Genomic DNA, 19,467 nt, shown 5'->3' with positions numbered 1-19,467 from the left:
ATGTTGGTCAGGCTGGTCTCGAATTCCTGACCTCGTGATCCACCTGCTTGGGCCTCCCAAAGTGCCGGGATTACAGGTATGAGCCACCACACCCAACCTACACTAGGTTTTTGTTTTTGTTTTTTTTTTTTAAACTCAGAGGTTTTCAGTGGAGAGCATGGGGTGTACAGTGGCAAATGGAGGGAGCAAGAAAAACATGAAGCTCCCCGTGTTTGCAAATCCAAGCTACCCCACTCCTGATTGAAAACATCTTTCATAGCCTTTCAGAGCTAAGAACAGGCAATCAAGGTTAGCACAGTGGTTAGGATCACAACCTTTGAAATCACAGCCTGCTATCTACTACCTATGTGCCAAGACCAAGATCATTACCTCTCTAAACCTAGCTTCTTCCTCTGTAAAATGGAGCTAATACGACATACCTTTGTGAGGTTGTCACAAGGACTGAACGAGATAACAAATGCAAAGTACTTATCACTGTATCCAACAGAGTAAATACTCAATGTATAGTAGAGAAAAAAATGAAGCTAAAAAATACCTTGCTTTTACAGTCCTCTCTTCCCAGCTGAGGATTTATAAACATCATTAAATACAACTCATCTTGCAGAATACATTATATGATTATTTTGGTGGTAGAATTTTATCTTCCTAATAATATTTGCTTAGGCAAATGTTAAAAATGAGCTTCCACTTCCAGAGTAAACACTGATCGGGTAGTGACGATGGGGGTAGCAGCGAGGAGCTCTGAAACATACTCAACACTGGCAGGACGGAAAATATGTGACTTGATAATTCATCCATGGAAAACCCAATCTCATTCTACAAATGCAGTTGAACACTAAGTATAGCAAATCCTACAGACTGAAGGAGTAGGAACATATTTCCACTGAAGCCTAAAAGAAAGGTGGGAGGTGGCTACCACTCACAGAGCATTTCCTTTGCCCCAGGCCTTGAGTGTAACATCTCACACACATCATCTTATTTCTCCCTCAAGGTAACTCTATGACTCAAGAAGCTAAGGTGTAGACCAAGGTTCACAAGCTTGTCAATAGCAGAACCAGCATTGAAACCCAGGTCACTATGCTGCCAAAGCCCATAGCTAAAGCTAGGTGTTTTAGTAAAAGAGGGGGAGAATTTTCCATGAAGTGGGAACAGAATGGGCAGTGCCATATTTGGGAAACACTGCATAGACTGAATAAGACTGGATACATAGGTGGGAGCTGGAAAGTTAGTCTGTAATTGCCAAAATTAGTCTGTGAGATGCCAGTGGCACCTGGGCTTGACTTATAAACAGTGAAGAGCCATCTCAGGACATTAGGCAGTAATCTGAAAACACTTATCTTTGCTTATCACAGGAGAGAGAGGAAAGACCTTTTTTTTTGAGATGGAGTTTCGCTCTTGTTACCCAGGCTGGAGTGCAACAGCAGGATCTCAGCTCACCACAACCTCGGCTTCCCAGGTTCAAGCAATTCTCCTGCCTCAGCCTCCTGAGTAGCTGGGACTACAGGCATGCACCACCATGCCCAGCTAATTTTTGTATTTTTAGCAGAGACGAGGTTTCACCATGTTGACTAGGATGGTCTCGATCTCTTGACCTCGTGATCCACCTGCCTCGGCCTCCCAAAGTGCTGGGATTATAGGCGTGAGCCACCGTGCCCGGCCAGGAAAGACCTTAAAAGCAATGTAACTCTTTTGTATTGGTCATCTAAAAATGAAATCAGGGCTGCTTATGAAATATATTTCTAAACAAAAGATGACAATAGTAATGATGTCATAGCAATGGAGACAGTCTGGTGACACAGCAAAAAGTCAAAGAAATACTGAGGTCTCAGGGTTGTCTGGCACCTCCTGCGATGACAAGAATTTAGAAATTAGCCAATTCCTAGAGGATAACAGCGGGTCCAGTTTTAGAAGAACTTAGAGAGTAGGATACTCACAATGAACTGAATATGAAAAATTATTAAAATTTTATGTTAAGAAGCCACGTTTTCTCACTTGACATGAAAATACCTTCAGCAACAGAGACGAGATGAACCAATAAGCAAGATACCATCAATCTCCTTATTAATGGAGATATACTAATTAAACCTCTAACAATATAAACCCAATGACTGTAAAGGCACCTGAAATCTTCACTTCACCCTTTCTGTTGCCTTCCCTCTCTTCCCTCAGTATGCAGTGAGTGCCAACTATGGAGCAGGCATGTGGTTACAGTCCCAAGTATGTGAAGCTCACAGTCTATGAGTGGAGACAGTACCAAACAACCACAAAAATACGTTCCAAACTAGAAACAAAGAATTGCCAGACACAATACCATGCCCATAAATGGAGATCCCAAGAGAAAAGGAAGACTGTATGTGCTGCTGTTACCACATGAGGCTCTGTGTGAGCTTGGGACACTTACCTAACCACGTTGCAATGAGGACAGCATCAATTCCGTCTATTGGTTCACAGATCCGAGCCACGACTGGGTGGATCTGCTGGGCCAGGTAGTACTGGGTGTCAATAGTTAGATTATCCTGTTTCTGCAGCTGCTCAGGCGCATAGGCCCTCTGACTTGCAGTGAGGTTTGATCCATCCTAAAAGAAGGTATGATAAAAAGACACATGTAAAAAGAAGACACAGGTAAAGTTGTAAGCAACTTAATCACAGACGCTTGCTTGGTCAGAGAGGCAACAATTTAAATTTTATGTATTTACTTCTAAACATAAAGATGTCTTTTTGACCTATTACTGAATATTTTGAATAGGAAAATCAAGGACAACATCTCAATCTTAAGATCTCATCCAGTGTACAAGAATATAAATCCAGTATATGTTGAGTTCTATTTTTTGCCAAAACTTGAAACCAACAAGATAGTAATGACTACATTAAAAAATTTCACCTGCCGTATCACCACACACTGAGAAAGCTTGGTAACAATTAGTGTAGTCAGAAAGGCTTTTTAAGGAGTGATCATTTAAAAACATGTGGGCCGGGCATGGTGGCTCATGCCTGTAATCCCAGCACTTTGGGAAGCCGAGGCAGGTGGATCACCTGAGGTCAGGAGTTCAAGACCAGCCTGGCCAACGTGGTGAAACCCTGTCTCTACTAAAAATACAAAAATTAGCCAGGCATGGTGGCGGGCACCTGTAGTCCCAGCTACTCAGGAGGCTGAGGCAGGAGAATCGCTTAAACCCAGGAGGTGGTTAATTTAATGTGATCCCTTCAGGCAAGAATTCTAGTCAAAGTATCTCAAAGATCTGGGAGTAATGTTTTCTATGACAGCCATGTATCACTGAGAAGCAAAGAAACAAGGGTAAAAATGTGGGGAAATGAAACCTATAGAGTAGTAATTTATATGCAAGATATACTAAGCAGAAGTAAAATAATGTAGTGTCCTGATAGAGTTGCCGGGCTCTAAAAGCCAAATATCTGGCCACTGGAATGAAGGGCATGTCATTTTGTACCATTTACCTGATTCCTCCTAAAGAAAAGGAAGATGGGTCAGAAAGCCTCTTTTCAAGGGTTTTCTCTTTTACACTATAAAAATAAAAGCTGTGAAATTATATATAATTGGCCCATATCCAGCCTTGTGAATGATGTCACTATCATCTGTGAACCAAAAAGTTATCTCTACTGGATCAACATCCAACAACTCACTCACTCTTCCGCTCATCTGAAACAGAATTTAATATTCAAACTAGTAAATTATAACTATTCACAGTGCTCAGCTGCTCAGCAGAACTGATTATAATGTGAATCCCATTCTTTCATTCCTGCTACAATCAGTCCCTTTCCAGCTCAGCACCCAGCCTAAGGCAGAGGCAACCTTCCACACACCACTGTCTTTACCAGAGTCCAGTGGCAGGGGCTCCTTTTCTGGCTTGTCTCCTAATGGAAACAACCTGCGCCTGTTTAACAACTAGATTCTACCTGTTCAATGACAAAATGAAATACCTAAGAAAGCAGCAAACTCAGATTAAATGACTTGCTTCTTATTATTTGTCAGGAGTTTACAACATAGTAAAAGGAATTAGGCATAATTAATCAAGTTTAATTGTTGCTCTTTTAGAAGCCTGAATTGTTACAATGATAATAAGGTGATAGTTGATGATAAAAACCATGAGAAAAAAATCCTTGGGCAGTGTCTTTTCACACAACTCAACTGTATTTACACTGCCTTAATAAAATCTGACCAATTTACAGAATTATAAAAAAATTGATCTACCCTTAAGATTATAGCAATGTTGAGTTTAATAATTTTTAATGGTGAATTAAAATTGAATTTGTAGATGTAAAATATTTTTTTAAAGGCACTTGAGTTACTTTTGAATATGTAATTAGAAGTTCTCATAGTAAGACATGGTTTTCAAAAAATCAGTTGAAAATTTCTGAGCATACTTTCAGTTTAAAATGTTTTTATTTTAAATATTTACACAAAAGACAAGTTTTAACAAAAAGTGGCACTAACATATTCAGAGTATTTTAAAAATTTAAGTTTGAACATGGCTAAATTCAAAAGACTTGGTTAGATGACAGGTTTTACTATGTTATATTGGAAAAACAATTAGGCTATGATCCAAGATACATCCTTCTGCTGGACAGCGTGGCTCTTGTCTGTAATCCTAGTACTTGGAGAGGCTGAGGCAGAAGGATCGCTTGAACCCAGGAGTTCAAGACTAACTTGGGCAACATACTGAGACCACCCCCCCCCATCTCTTAAAAAAAAAAAAAAAAAAAAAAGTTAGCTGGGCGTGGAGGTGTGCATCTGTGGTCCTAGCTACTCAGGAGGCTAGGGTGGAGAATTGCTTGAGCCTAGAATATAGAAGCTGCATTGAGCTGTGGTCATGCCACTGTACTCTGGCCTGAGTGACAGAGCAAGACCCTGTCTCAAAATTAAAAAAAAAAAAAACCTTCAAAGACTTCATTCTAAAATCTGAGCAGACCCCATGGTATATACAAGAATGTGTGGCATACACTTTTAAGAACAGATTAAGAAGCAATGCTGATCTTCTTCAAGTGCCCATGTAGTAATTTGTGAACTTCACAAAGTGCATAATTCAGAGAGAAAGCCAGGTGCAGTCGATTCATACAAAACTAGGTAGTCATCGTTAGTAAGAAACTAATGGGAAAAAATTTTGAACTGGAGACAAGTGGGCCCCTTAAAACAATTATGCTAAGGTCTTGTCTTCTGGAAATTAAGTCTAATGAAAGTTAAATAGTTAAGGATTTAAAACTTAGCCAACAAATGGAAGTTGATTTAAGATCTGAGCAAATAATTTACATAGGTTTAACACGATAACAACCTACAATATAAATTAGATTCCAAAAACATTACTCTCTGAACTCATCTGAATTTGTAATCTGAACAGGGCACTATTTCCTAAATGTAAATTTTAAACAAAACAAAACCTGTTTAGGATATAGGCTATTCTTGGAGGACACCCTTGCTTAAGGCAGCAAACAGTCCTCTTAAAAATGTGTCATAATGGGCCGGGCACAGTGACTCACGCCTGTAATCCCAGCCCCAGCACTTTGGTAGACTGAGGCAGGAGGATCACCTGAGGTCAGGAGTTTGAGACCAGACTGGTCAACATGGTGAAACCCCATTTCTACTAAAAATACAAAAATATTGGCCAGGTATGGTGGCGTGTACCTGTAATCCCAGCTACTTGGGAGGCTGAGGCAGGAGAATCACTTGAACCCAGGAGGCGGAGGTTGAAGTGAGCTGAGATGGCACTCCAACCTGGGCAACACAGCGAGACTCCGTCTCAAAAAAAAAAAAAAAAAAAAAAAAAAAAAAAAAAAAAAGTGTCATGATTCATTTTCAAAAGCATATTCTAAAACTATGGTTGTGTTATGAAACACAGAATAATCTGAGTGCTTAAAAGCAAAAAAGGTAGGTAGATTTGGCTAGCAAACAGGTTGAAAGGGGGCATGTCCCATGGGTAGGGTACAAAGGCAAATGGGAGTCCTGTAGGTTTTCTTGGGATATGTTAAGGAGAATAAGCTAATAAAAACAAGAATGAATCATACTTTTAAAAAGCAAATAAGACCCAAACCAGTGGATAGAAAATGCTAAAAATACATAAAATTGGATGTACTGTACTACATTAGCAATCGCATTTTGAGCCTATGTATATTAATAAGACCTGAGAAAAAGAAACCTTAAGACCTAACATTCAGACATCAAGGAACACAAAACTGACTTTTCAATACAATGATCATCCTATTTTATAAGTTACCATACATTTTCATTGCAGGTTTAGCCAAAACATAATTGTGGCTTGATTTCATTATTAGATGCTATTTCACTGAACCTATATAATTTTTCAAAGTTGTATGCTGTCATCTGTTCTTGTCATTACCAATCTAAGAGCTTTTCCATGTATGTGAAGACGTAAGTGGAAAAAAAAACCTAGCCTATTTACCAAAATCTTTATTTGCATAATATGAAAATTGTTTTTTTGAGATGAGACTTGTCAGAGGCAATATGCAAAGCACATTAAGGGCTTGAGCAAGTCAGACATTTATGGAAATATTTTCCTGCAGGAATTGGCTTTCTGTAACAGTTCTTAATCAAGGGTAACCCTAGGGGGGAGACAGAGTCAAGTGCTGATTCCTGTCCATGTACTTAAATCATTTGTTATGTACATCATCCACGGCATATAGCAGATATCAGCAGACTACTTTTAAATTTTCAAAAGACTCTGATTTAAAAACATACTGACTGTGGTTTGACAAATATCAATCATATTGCAACTAATTTTTAGATTTATGTAAAAAATTTTACTCTAACAACATAATGCAATAACAATTAGGATAAAATTCTTAATTTTTTTAAAAAACAGTCTTGGCCGGGCACGGTGGCTCAAGCCTGTAATCCCAGCACTTTGGGAGGCCGAGGCGGGTGGATCACGAGGTCAAGAGATCGAGACCATCCTGGTCAACATGGTGAAACCCCGTCTCTACCAAAAATACAAAAAAAAATTAGCTGGGCATGGTGGTGCGTGCCTGTAATCCCAGCTACTCAGGATGCTGAGGCAGGAGAATTGCCTGAACCCAGGAGGCGGAGGTTGCGGTGAGCCGAGATCGCGCCATTGCACTCCAGCCTGGGTAACATGAGTGAAACTCCGTCTCAAAAAAAATAAATAAATAAAAATTAAAAAAAAAAAAAAACAGTCTTAGATAAATTATACCTTGTGTTAAGTAGTATATACCATAGTAATATGAAAGAATTTGGATAAATGCTATGACCCTGAGTTATTTTTACAGAGAGAAGGAATGAGACCTCTCCTTTGTTAAAACTGGAGTTAAGGGCTTCGAAAGTCAAAAACCTGCTCTTCTCTCTTACTCTCTCTCCTCATCCATTATAGGCATGCTATTATCAAAAGAACTGGTAGTGGTTTAAAACTGTTCCAGAAGGCCTAGAGGTGCCTTGTGAAACAGGGAGAAGGGTAAGGAGGTGGGCCTTCTCCACTCGAAGGAAGGAAAAAAAAAAAAAAAACTGGTTGAACTGTGTATTTTCCTCATAGGGTATGTTTATAGAATCTCTCAACTTCTGCATATAATCATGTACTCCATATTTTTTAACATAATTATTTGGACATTTGCTAGGAAAATGATGTTTATTCTTTTATTATTTCACTGATATCTATAATGGGAACTGTTGCAAAAGGAATGATAAAGGAGGACTACTGCTGAACATCTGATGAAACTTACATTTGCATTAAAGTTAATTTAGGGTTAAAAGACTAGCTACCGCTATAAACTTGTCATAAACGTTTTATGAAAATCCTAATGACATATGCTACACCTCTAACTAATGTTTTTTAAATGCTATAAAAGCAACCAGACTTCACAAAGTTAATTATTGGGAAGAATACTAAATAAGACACTGGCAATCTGGATTTTACTTCCAGTTCTTAAGAGGTATCAGAGTCTTATGAATGTCAATAGTTTACCTGACAGATGACATATGACACAGTATCTCCAGCTTTCACCTTTCTGCCTCCTTGAGAATTTATCCAGAGGGCAACATGTACATGAGGTAGGCTTTTTTTATCAGGGTAATCCTGGGGATCCTTTGTCAATGCCTGAAAGAGGGAACAAAAAAGTCCAAAGCCTTAAAATAAAACCCTTCTCACACAGATATACACTAAAAACATCTTTGCTAGAATCATACTAGTCACATAAATATAAAAAATGACAGAAGCTGTATGTAGAAAATACTGCTACAGAATCTTTAAACATCCCATCTTCAAGGCTCCTCTCTCCTTTGTTCAAAAACTAACATAACCAGATGCAACCCCAACAAAAAAGAAATGTAAGTTAACAGGCCATGTCACATGATACTTGGATATAGAAAGTTAAGACTATAAATTCAGTGTTATATGCAGCCTTAATGTTTGCAATTCTCTCACCGAGTTAACTGATTAGTTGGGACTGATGAATAACAGCTACTCTGACTTAATGATTGTTTCTCAAAGGCTCCTCTGGCCTAAATAAATCCCAAAGGCACTAGAAATCACTGAATTTACTCATGCTGTCAATTAACATCTACAAAGGTAGAATGCGTTTGTAACAGAAAGTAAGTACCACGAAAACAGGAACAATGTCAGCCTTGCTCACAACTGTATGCACAGTGTTTCTAATGATGCTTGATGTACAGTAGCAGCCAAATATTTGCTGAAAAAATTATTTCACTCCATCTGTAATAATTCACAGAATCTGTTCAAGTATTATAAAGTACCACAGGATGAACAAGACACAGTCATCTGCTTTTAGTGGAAGACTCTACCCTCCACCTCCCCTCCAAAAAAATAACCCTCTAAAATAAGCTATATGTGCTATAAAGGAGATGTGAATGAAGTGTGAAGAGAACTTAGAAAGGTAAGAATGATTTCCACCTGAAAGCAGAAATCATGGAAGAAAAAAACTTAAGCTGGCACTAGAAGGAAAAACAAGATTTTAAGAAAAGGTAACAGAGACAAAAATAGTCTAGGCAGAGAAACAAACAAAAAGGCAAAGGGTGAGGGAAAAAAATGCATTCTATTAGAATGGAGCTCAATATGCATAAAGAAAAGGAGGGGGATACCTAACCCTGGAAGGGGTGGGTTTCAAAAGACAGAGAAAGAATGGGGATCAAGGTACTGCTTGATGAGCTCACCTGTTCTCAAAGTGTGGACTGCAGAGCCCTGGGGTTCCTGATATCCTTCCATGGAGTCCTAAAATCAAAACTATTTTCATAACAATACTATCTGTACTGATGATACAGGAGCAATGGTGGGCAAAAATGCTGGTGCCTTATAAACATGAATCAGGACGGTAACACCAAACTGTACTAAGAGTCACTGTATTCTTCACCACCATGCATAGTTAAAAATATACTTTCACTTAAGAATGTCCTTGACAAAGTAGTAAGAATAATTTTTAAAGCTCTCAATAGCAAAGACTTGGAACCAAACCAAATGCCCATCAATAATAGACTGGAGAAAGAAAATGTAGCACGTATACGCCATGGAATACTAAGCAGCCATAAAAAGGAGTGAGTTCATGTCCTTTGAAGGGACATGGATGAAACTGGACATCCTCAGCAAACTAACACAGGAACAGAAAACCAAATATCACATGTTCCACTCATAAATGGGAGTCGACAATGAAAACACATGGACACAGGGAGGGAAACATCACACACTGGGGCCTCTTAGGGGGTCGAAGGAAAGGGGAGGGAGAGCATTAGGACAAACATCTAATGTATACAGGGCTTAAAACCTAGATGATGGATTGATAGGTGCAGCAAACCATCACGGCACATGTATACGTATGTAACAAACCTGTACATTCAACACATGTATCCAAGAACTTAAAGTAAAATAAAAAAGAAAAAGAAAAAAAAAAAGCTCTCAACCTTTGAGTACAAGTCTACTATTTTGTGTGATAAAACAGAAAGTACACATGAGGCATATCTGAAAAACAAAGATTGCTTAAGGAAAAGCATTTGTACAACTGTTTGAGTTGCAAGCTAAACTAGCTGTCTTTTTCACAGAATATAATTTTTACTTGGAAGAATTACGGGCAAACTACTGTTATTCTGACTTGGGTATCTGGCAGAAAATTTCTCAAAAAAGAAGTGAGCCTGGCACTTCAAGGCAAAAAAAAAACCTGTCAAAGATAAAATTCAAGCTTTCAAAGTGCAAATTAGAATTTTAGGAAACTTGTTTCTACTTCTGTGAGCCTGACAGCTTCCCAATGCTTAAAGATTTTTCCAACATAAGTAGGAATATTTTTAAATATAATTTTTGATAGTGGACATCGAATGTGTCTATTTTGGAGGATCTGTATAATTCAGGGAAGCAACATTTAACAAATGGTCAATTCATGCCACAAATGGGTTAAATACTCTTTCAAAGTACAACACAGACCAATAGATTTTAATATAAGAGAGCACAAAAAGCTCATTGATACAGTTTCAGATTCCACATTACAAACAAAGTTTAAGAAAATATCATCTGCAGAGTTCTGGTGTAGGATCAAAGAAGAATACCTACAACTATGAGAAAAAATTACTAAACTACTTCTCCTTTTTCTAACTACATGTTTGGGTTAAACTGAATTTCTTCCTATACTTCATCCAAAACCACTTATCACAACAGATTGTATGCAGAAGCAGAAATGAAAACCCAGATGTCTTCTACTGAGATAGACATTAAAGAGATGTGCAAAATTGTAAAATGATACCACTCCTCATGCTAAGTTTTTCTTTGTTTTAAAATATATTTTTTCATAGAAAGAAATGGTATTTTTTATAATTATATAAAGAGCTTAATGCTATTTTTAAATAAATTAACAAATGCTTTTAAATTTCGAACATACTAAATATCAAGATAAACTACATCAACAAGAGCTCTTGAGGTCTTCAATTATTATTATTATTTTTTAAGACGGGGTTTCACCATGTTGGTCAGGCTGGTCTTGAACTCCCGACCTCAGGTGATCCGCCCGCCTTGGCCTCCAAAGTGCTTGGATTACAGGCGTGAGCCACCATGCCCGGCCGGGATCTTCAATTATCTTAAGAACATAAAGGTGTCCTAAGACCAAGAAATCTGATAACTGATATAGAAGAATAAAATAGGTCCTCAAACATGGCTGCACATGCCTAAGTTACATAAACTTACTAAATTCTATACTCATTGTAGGAAAGTACCTAAGAAACTCTCCCAAGTATTTGAATCTCCTCAAACTTGGAATATGTGAAGTTCTGATTGACTTGGACAAGCAATACAGTATAGAAATCTTTACTGATTTAATGGCACTTAAGGAATCTGTTATCTTCTTCAATGGATTATTCTTCAGTGCAATGTTAAGAAATTCTAAATTTCAGCTGACATACTTTCTAATTATTAGATGGAGGCTATTTGGGGACTTTACAAGCTAGTTTTAGAAGGCTTCATTTAAAAAAAAATGCTTCCTGGTGGTTTAGGCTCAAGTTAGCCAGAGCTATAAAAATCAGCTGTGAAGTATTTTGTGTTACTTTGTGAAATATATTTAAGCTAAGATTGCAGTAGTTCAGCAAAATCACACATGCTGTTTTTCAGTTGCTTTTGGCAACAAGGGCTAAAATCTCTAAAGGTAAATCCCATCACTTCATGCATGTCTCCACCCTAATCTAACCTGTCATTTTCAAGTCCTACCAGCATCACCTAAAAAAAAAAAAAATCAAACACAAAAAGTGAAAAAAAAAATCTCATCATGAGACCATGCATAAGCAGTCACATACACAGACTCTGCCAGTCCACTCTCTTTTGGAAGCAATAAAATGTAGAAACTGAACTGCTCACAAGTTTTAAATAGTGCAAGTGTTTAGACAAATGTTAAAGTTTATCAGGATACATCACCTTTAACACATGAATAGCTTACTGTAAATAGATACAGAACTATAATAAAGATAGCCCTTTCAATAGAATTTACTGTACTTACATCACACTGCAGAAATTCTTATCTACTAAATAAAAGAAAGAATATAGAACAGTTACCGACAACCAGCTCGGCTGGGAGACCCCCACCCAGGTGGGCTGAAGGTGTTGAGCGGCAGATACCCAGACAGAACAACAGAGTGGATCTATCAGGGGACCAACAGCCTGAGAGCTGACAGGCTGACAGCATTTCCAGGCTGAAGGCCCCGAGCAGATTCTCATCCACATATTTATTTGCTCTTTGACGGGTAATTCTTATTAATACACAGGTGTTCTACATATACACATAACTCAAGAATACACCAAGTAGGTACCAAGAATATACCAAGTATATTAGCCTACCGCTAATTACAAACTAAAAGGTATCCTCCACAAAGGAGCCATGGCGGCAGGGTAAACTTAATGTTTCTCAACAGACCGTAAATACCTTTTTTTTTTTTTGAGATGGAGTCTCATTCTGTCGCCTAGGCTGGAGTACAGTGCTGTGATCTCAGCTCACTGCAACCTCCACCTCCTGGGTTCAAGTGATTCTCCTGCCGCAGCCTCCTGAGGAGCTGGCATTACAGGCACGTGCCACCATGCCCAGCTAATTTTTGTATTTTTTTAGTAGACACAGGGTTTCACTATGTTGGTCAGGCTGATCTCGAACTCCTAACCTCATAATCTGCCCACCTTGGCCTTCCAAAGTGCTGGGACTACAGTTGTGAGCCACCGTACCCGGCCAAGAGTAAATACTTTTAATAGACCACTAGCATCTTGAAAATATGGACCATGCATTCCTTATTCAACTTTATATCCCAGAATCAGCATTGTGTACATAAGAGGTACTCCATGTTTGCTGAATGGATGATTAAACAAGCAAATGAATTCTTTCAATGCTTAATGAACAACTACTATTTGCCACCAGCTATGCTAAGTGATATGGAGAATACAAAAGCAGTAAGTCACATTTTCAGTTTTGCCACAGAAACATCTATTCACAGCCTCTATCACACTAGACACTAAGTATTAATTACTATTGCTATTGGTAATAATAACATGTCACTATAAGTTGATAATTATTGAAGCTGAGTGATGGATACATAGGGATTCATGATACCATCCTCTCTACTTTTACAGAACTCTAGAAATTTCAATAATAAAAACTTGAAAGAATGCAGACTATTCATTAGAACCCAGACACTGTCAGTATATCTGTGACTCTAACTTTCTTTCTGCACACTGGTAATACTGTGTCATCATTCATATGAGGGGATCATAGTGTGGGTCCACTATCCTAAAAGAAATGTGCTCAGTGTTACTTTGCCAATTACGTAGCCATGCTGGGACTGAGACTCCCAAACTCGTCCCTGGAAGCCCTTGTGATAGAAACCCAAGTTTCTAGAAAGGTAGACAGGATCAAGGATACAATATGCAGAACTGATGTAAAAACTGGCCAAAAGAAGACTTAAGTCATAACTCTTACTCATATAAATTTTTGAGAAAGAAATTAAACAAAATCTTTAAAAGAAAACTACTTTCCAGGTGACACAGTGATTCTATGTCAATATGTATAAACTTCATCACTTAAAGTGGAGAGCCAGTGCCAAGAAACACTGTCCCCTTCTAATGTACAAACCAATGTCTTCTTTTGTGATATTAAGGATGTCATAGTCAAGGTACAGGAAACAACTTACCTAAGAATAAACATAAACTGTAAGAAAACATTTCTAGGAACCAAAGAAATGAAAATTCAATGCGATCATGAAATACAGTTTCATGTTCATGACGGTAGCAAAGGTTTATTTAAATATCATCACCACTACATGTAAAACTGTGGTGAAACTGGCATATTTTGCTATTATCAATTGGTATTATCCTTTCACAAAGCAATTTGGAAAAAGCCATACAGATATTCACATCTTTGGACTCAAATATTTTCCTTCAAGGAACCTAAAGTAATAAAGTAATTCATCCAAATGCAAAAAGATAAATAAAGATGTTCAATAGTAATTTATAATAGAAAATATTTAATAATCAACAAAGTTAAATAAAGAAGTATCCATGAAACAGAAGATTCATACACTAATTTGATGATTTTTAAGGCAATCTAAAAATGTAGGAAAATGTTAAATGAAAATATATTTCTAAATAACTTATTGTAATTGCTGCAATATAAAAATGTTTTCAAGAGTACAGAAATGTGCAAAAATGACAGGCATTACGTGAGCGCAGAGTATTATGAATGAGTCTTCATTCTAAAACTTCCATTTAGTGTCAGCATCAGATTCTTTTTCATTAATTTTTGTATGCACTTTGACAATGAAATCTACCACAAAATGGGTAGTGTGGTATTTGCAAAATTAGCTTCTGAATATATAAAGGTACTCCTTTTAAATAGAAAAAAAAAAACTAACATTTCGTTTATTACACAGCGCTTTGGAAACCAAGATTTTGTTTTTCAAATTAGGTAAGAAAAAATATTTCCCTATTTTCAACAACTAAGACTGTTTCTAAATAACTTATGTCCCCAAAAGCCTTCCGAGTACAGCACCTCTAAGGATCACCATCTGCGAAGTTAAACAAACACATGAATGCACACAATAAGCCTACAGGCCTACACCCCAAACAACTATTACTTAAGGGACCGAAGAAGGTAGTGTTCTCCAGTCCCCAATAAGTAAACTATATCACTCCATAGGGCCTCTGAAAATGAGTCTTCCAAGAATTAAAGTAAGGACTAGAGACAGAAGGTTTCTGGCAGACATGGCTGTACCTGTGGCTGGAAGAGGTATGCTAGTGCTCAATCTGTGACACAGTTGTTAAGCAGCTTTCATCACCAGCTAGAATTTATTTCAATTGCAAGGATGAGGTGGTTCTTCAACTATCTGAAGGAGGAGAAAAACACACGACAGCAGCTGGGCTCAACAATAAATGCCACATTTACCTTGTTAATTTCAAACTGGCTCACTGGGACACTGCCATTTAGCACATTCTCTCCAATTTCTATTAGCCTCTTCTGAATGTTTTCTACTATAGTGTCGCGGCTTTGATCAGAAAGGATCTGGCCAATCACAAACCTGAAAAAAAAAAGACAGCAGTTGATTTTTTAATATCATATTTTACTAGTAAAGAATAAGAAAGGAAGAGAAATGCCATTAGATTAACACATGGCAAAGAGCTACACTAAGAGCTAATATGAGGGTTAATGTCAAAAAGGGAGTTACTATTTGCTTTTTAACACCAACTCTACTGAAAGTTTGCCAGCCTTGTAATGTCAAGTTTGACCCTAAACATACAGATCATTTTTATGTGGCGGCTAATATTTTATATAAAATGTGATGAAGTATGCGTTCCATTTTTATGTTTACATTTTTATGCAATTACAAAATGCACAGTTATATTCTACCCATAAGTTAAAATTTTAGAAGACAAATATTTCACTTTCCTCACAAAGAACCAACACATTACCTCTGATATCTAGACATCATCTCCACCTGGGATGAGCAACCATGAGCTAGGTGAGTAGAAATATGAAGCCCTTTACATAAATTTTTTTTTAAAAAACAAAGATTTCAAACTTTTCTTTCTTCACCTTCATTTTATTGCTCAGTTATTTCCCTTATGCTATCCCTTAAAAACCAAACCCAAAGGAAAAAGTAAAAGGAAAGGAGTAAGAAAGCCAATATTTTATCCATTTCTGAGAAAATGCAGAGCGAGGGTTTGACAGCTGCATTATAATTTGTCAGAAAAAGAACCCTGACAAAAACATTTGTATAGCTTTAATTACTAATACATTTCTAACGCAGAGAAATTTACTTCTATTATGATGCATCTTTTCTTAGAAAACACAAAAGCTGAAGAGAAGACGCTAATCCACAGTCTATACAAAGTACTTTTTTCTTTGGGTACATTTGGGGGCAATGAAGCATTTCAAGCTACATTTCATAAAAGGCTCACAGTGGACTATACTCAGATGGTCAACTCTGCCTAATCAAGAGTAGTTATGCAGCAGCAATAACTGCTAATTTCCCAACTTGACAGCAAGAGGAAGATTGGAAAACAAGTTTTTAAATGCTGATATTCAGAATATTAAAACTGATTTGGAAATTTAGCTTTAAAGAAAAACATTCTTCTACTTTCAGAATTAGTCATGGTCACAAAATAGGAGTATATGAAAGATGGTACACAAAGCACCTAAAAATTCATTTTTTTTTTTTTTTTTCAGACGGAGTCTCGCTGCTTCACCCAGGCTGGAGTGGAAAGGTGCAATCTTGGCTCAATACAACCTCCACCTCCCAGGTTCAAGTGATTCTCCTGCCTCAGCTGCCCCAGTAGCTGGGATTACAGGCATGTGCCACCACATCCAGCTAATTTTTGTATTTTTAGTAGAGACAGCGTTTCACCATGTTGGCCAGGCTGGTTGCAAACTCCTGACCTCAAGTAATCCGCCTGCTTCAGCCTCCCAAAGTGCTGGGATTACAGGCATGAGCCACCACCACGCCCAGTCTAAAACTTCATTTTTAAATGGGTGCTTTGCACATTAATATGATCCTTTAAAAAGCAGGTCTTATTATCACATTCTTCAGTCTCAGGTGCAAAGCTAGGAGGTCAGTCATGACATTTACTAATTCTGAGGTACACATAGGATTTGAGAACTAGCCCTTAAATTAACCTGGTATTAATAATAATCTTTTATATACAAATCATATGGGTGGGAACAAAGTCTCACTCCATGGCCCACTTTGAATCCCAGAACATTTTAAGCCATAAAATGAGAAAATCTTAACAATTATGTTCCTAAAGAAGATGTAGCAAGATTCAGGAGCACAAAACAAGGCACTTTCTAATAGCGACATTAAAGCAAAACAAATGAACATCAACGAAATCAACTCTAAGGATCTGAAGTGTGAAGGTTTACCCTTACCAAGAGTTAAAAACTCATGAGATGTATCTTATAGCAAGCATTTCTTACTGAGCGAATTTGGCTTTTTCTAAGTTTTAATCTACCTATAAAATTCCATTCCAAATAAGAATTATTAATAATTCTTAGTAAGGTTGATAATAATAAAAATAACAAAGAAGTTGTGTTCTTGTGCTTGGCAGATTCATGAGCATTCTCTACATCATTCACATGTGAATTTTTACAAGACAAACAAGAACAGCAAAACTGAAAGCTGAACTCACTTTCCAGTGTCTTTAGCAAGATCACACCAATCTCTTCTAACTATATCTAATCCTTTGAGCTCCTGTTTGGTGACATAATTCCCGTCCGATGTTGGCTCAACAACCAGAGCAGCATATTTTTTTTTTTTCAGCAGTAGCAGAGACTTGAAAATCCCATCAATGTCTATTTCAAGTAGTTTATACAACTTATTCACTTCACTTTTTACCTGTGAAAATTTCAAATATTAATATTAGCTTCTCAAACATCTAACAAGGAGAAGATAAACATGTTACAAATTCCCAAGAGTTAATCTAAACAACATGAAGTCATACAATATTGCAATTTTACTCGGCTTATATGTAACATGATATTACATTGGGTATAAAACAAAGACATTGAAAAATGCAGGAACAAAAATAGATTTAAAAAAAGAGAGAGATAATAATCATATCATTATATCAATATATCAATAATATATCATCCCATGCAACTAAAGGACAGGACTGCATGCATCAGCCACAGGTAATATATGAAAATTATGGAACAGTCCTTGTTGAACGTAAAGACTTAATACATATGTACAGTACTTGCCTTTGAACTATTCAGTTAGCGAATACAGTCCAACAAGTAAATATGTGGCCAGAAATAAAGAAGTAAAACTTTGATTATAAAAATAATGTCTAAGACCTCCATTAACACCTTGACTATAGGCAAACAACTACATGCTGAGCAAATAAATAGTCCCCTACAGGCCATTGCCTCCAGGGAAAATATATAACTTTTCAAGGCCCAGTATGAGTACAATATGCCAGGCTTGCTGTCAGGTGAAGACTACCATTCAAATTCCACATATTTCCATAGAAAGCTGTTAGTTTCCAAGATGATATCTCTGTTTTAGTTCACTGGGACAATATCTTAACATAGCAAGTGTTTCTAAAACTGCGAATTGTTATTGTGAATTGCTACTAAGAAGCTACAAATGATTATTTTAAAATGCCCCCTTGTCTTTTCAAATATATTTTAAGTACACCTGTAAAAATTACAGTTGTGAGTGTATATGGATGTATGTAGGTATTTACATATAAAATGCATCTGAATCCTACCAGACATATGAATCACAATGTAGGAAGTACTAATGTGAATACATCTTAAACATATGTAACAGACTGTTTTCAAAGGAAAAACGTTTATCTACCATTTAAAGAAAAAAATTACCTTTGAATTTCACCCTCCAAACAAACAGCTGGAACAGAAATTAAAAACAAGAGGGTTGGGCGTGGTGGTTCATGCCCATAATCCCAGAACTTTGGGAGGCCAAGGCAGGAGGATTACTTGAGCCTAGGAGTTCAAAACCAGCCTGGGCAACATGGTGAGAACACATCACTGCAAAAAAAAATTGTTTTAATTAGCTGGGCATGGTGGCGAGTGCCTGTGGTCCCAGCTACTTGGGAGGCTGAGGCAGGAGGATCACTTGAGCCCAGGAGGTCAAGGCTACAGTGAGCCCTGATCGCACCACTGCACTCCAGCCTAGGCAACAGAGTGAGACTCTATCTCAGAAAAAAATAATAAAGAAAGAAAAATAAGAGAGACTGAAGAATTGAGAGACACCAAGTTTATTATTTTCAGAAGCATATACATGCACATTCATGAATTTATAGTGTTCCATGTTAAAAACAGAATTCACAAAAGTAGGTAAAGCAGAAAATTCATAAAATTTTCTCACCTTGTTTCCCAACTTAAATACTTCTTCCAAATTGGTGCTATTCGTGTTTATCATAATGGAATCTGTATCTCCATAAATAACTTCAAGATTCATCTAATGAAAAGCAAAAATTATAAAAATTAACAACAAAAACACAGTGACCATTACATACAATGAAACTAAAGATTTTCCATACTATAGAAATTACAGGCTCCAAACTTTTCAAACGTTTATGTTAATTATTATTCATATTATCAGGGTATACAATTGACGATTAAGCCCCTATAAACCAGAAAGGCAAGCACCCTGACATCAAGAATATCTCTCAAATTTTCTTAAAACAGAGAGTAGAGTGGAAGGGGAAATGTGTCTAGTTTCAGCTGAAACAAAATACCAAATTAAATGATAAGAAAAAGGAGAATAAAAGACTAGGATACGGGGGTCTATATTTATCCACCGTACAACATGCTTAGTGGTCATGGCAATTCAAGAAGCAGAAACATAATGGATTCTATAAATTCAGAGGCACAAATCCATATTAAATTCTTAATACAGTTGCAAACAGTATTTAGTAGAATATGAAGAGTGCCAAAAAAAATCAATCATAACAAACAACACTAGAGCACATACAGTATAAAGGCCTGGAAATAAACTCTAATTAGCAC

General features: G+C 37.0%; 1 protein-coding gene across 6 annotated transcripts in view; it reads right to left on the bottom strand.

Annotated features, from left to right (window-relative positions):
• Positions 1–19,467, bottom strand: part of POLA1 (DNA polymerase alpha 1, catalytic subunit) — a 301,162-nt gene that overhangs the window by 169,540 nt on the left and 112,155 nt on the right. For all 6 annotated transcript variants that reach the window (XM_032286164.1, XM_032286162.1, XM_032286163.1 and 3 more), the window contains 5 exons: positions 18,824–18,916; positions 17,121–17,326; positions 14,881–15,013; positions 7,944–8,075; positions 2,402–2,576 (listed from right to left, as the gene is read on the bottom strand). In XM_032286164.1, coding sequence (XP_032142055.1) covers positions 2,402–2,576; positions 7,944–8,075; positions 14,881–15,013; positions 17,121–17,326; positions 18,824–18,916 — 739 coding nt within the window. The remainder of the gene's footprint in view (positions 1–2,401; positions 2,577–7,943; positions 8,076–14,880; positions 15,014–17,120; positions 17,327–18,823; positions 18,917–19,467) is intronic.

Source organism: Sapajus apella, unplaced genomic scaffold (genome assembly GCF_009761245.1).
Source record: "Sapajus apella isolate SASKATOON/1434 unplaced genomic scaffold, GSC_monkey_1.0 scaffold17, whole genome shotgun sequence".
Classification (NCBI taxonomy): domain Eukaryota; kingdom Metazoa; phylum Chordata; class Mammalia; order Primates; family Cebidae; genus Sapajus; species Sapajus apella.
This window is presented reverse-complemented; position numbering and strand designations above follow the sequence as displayed.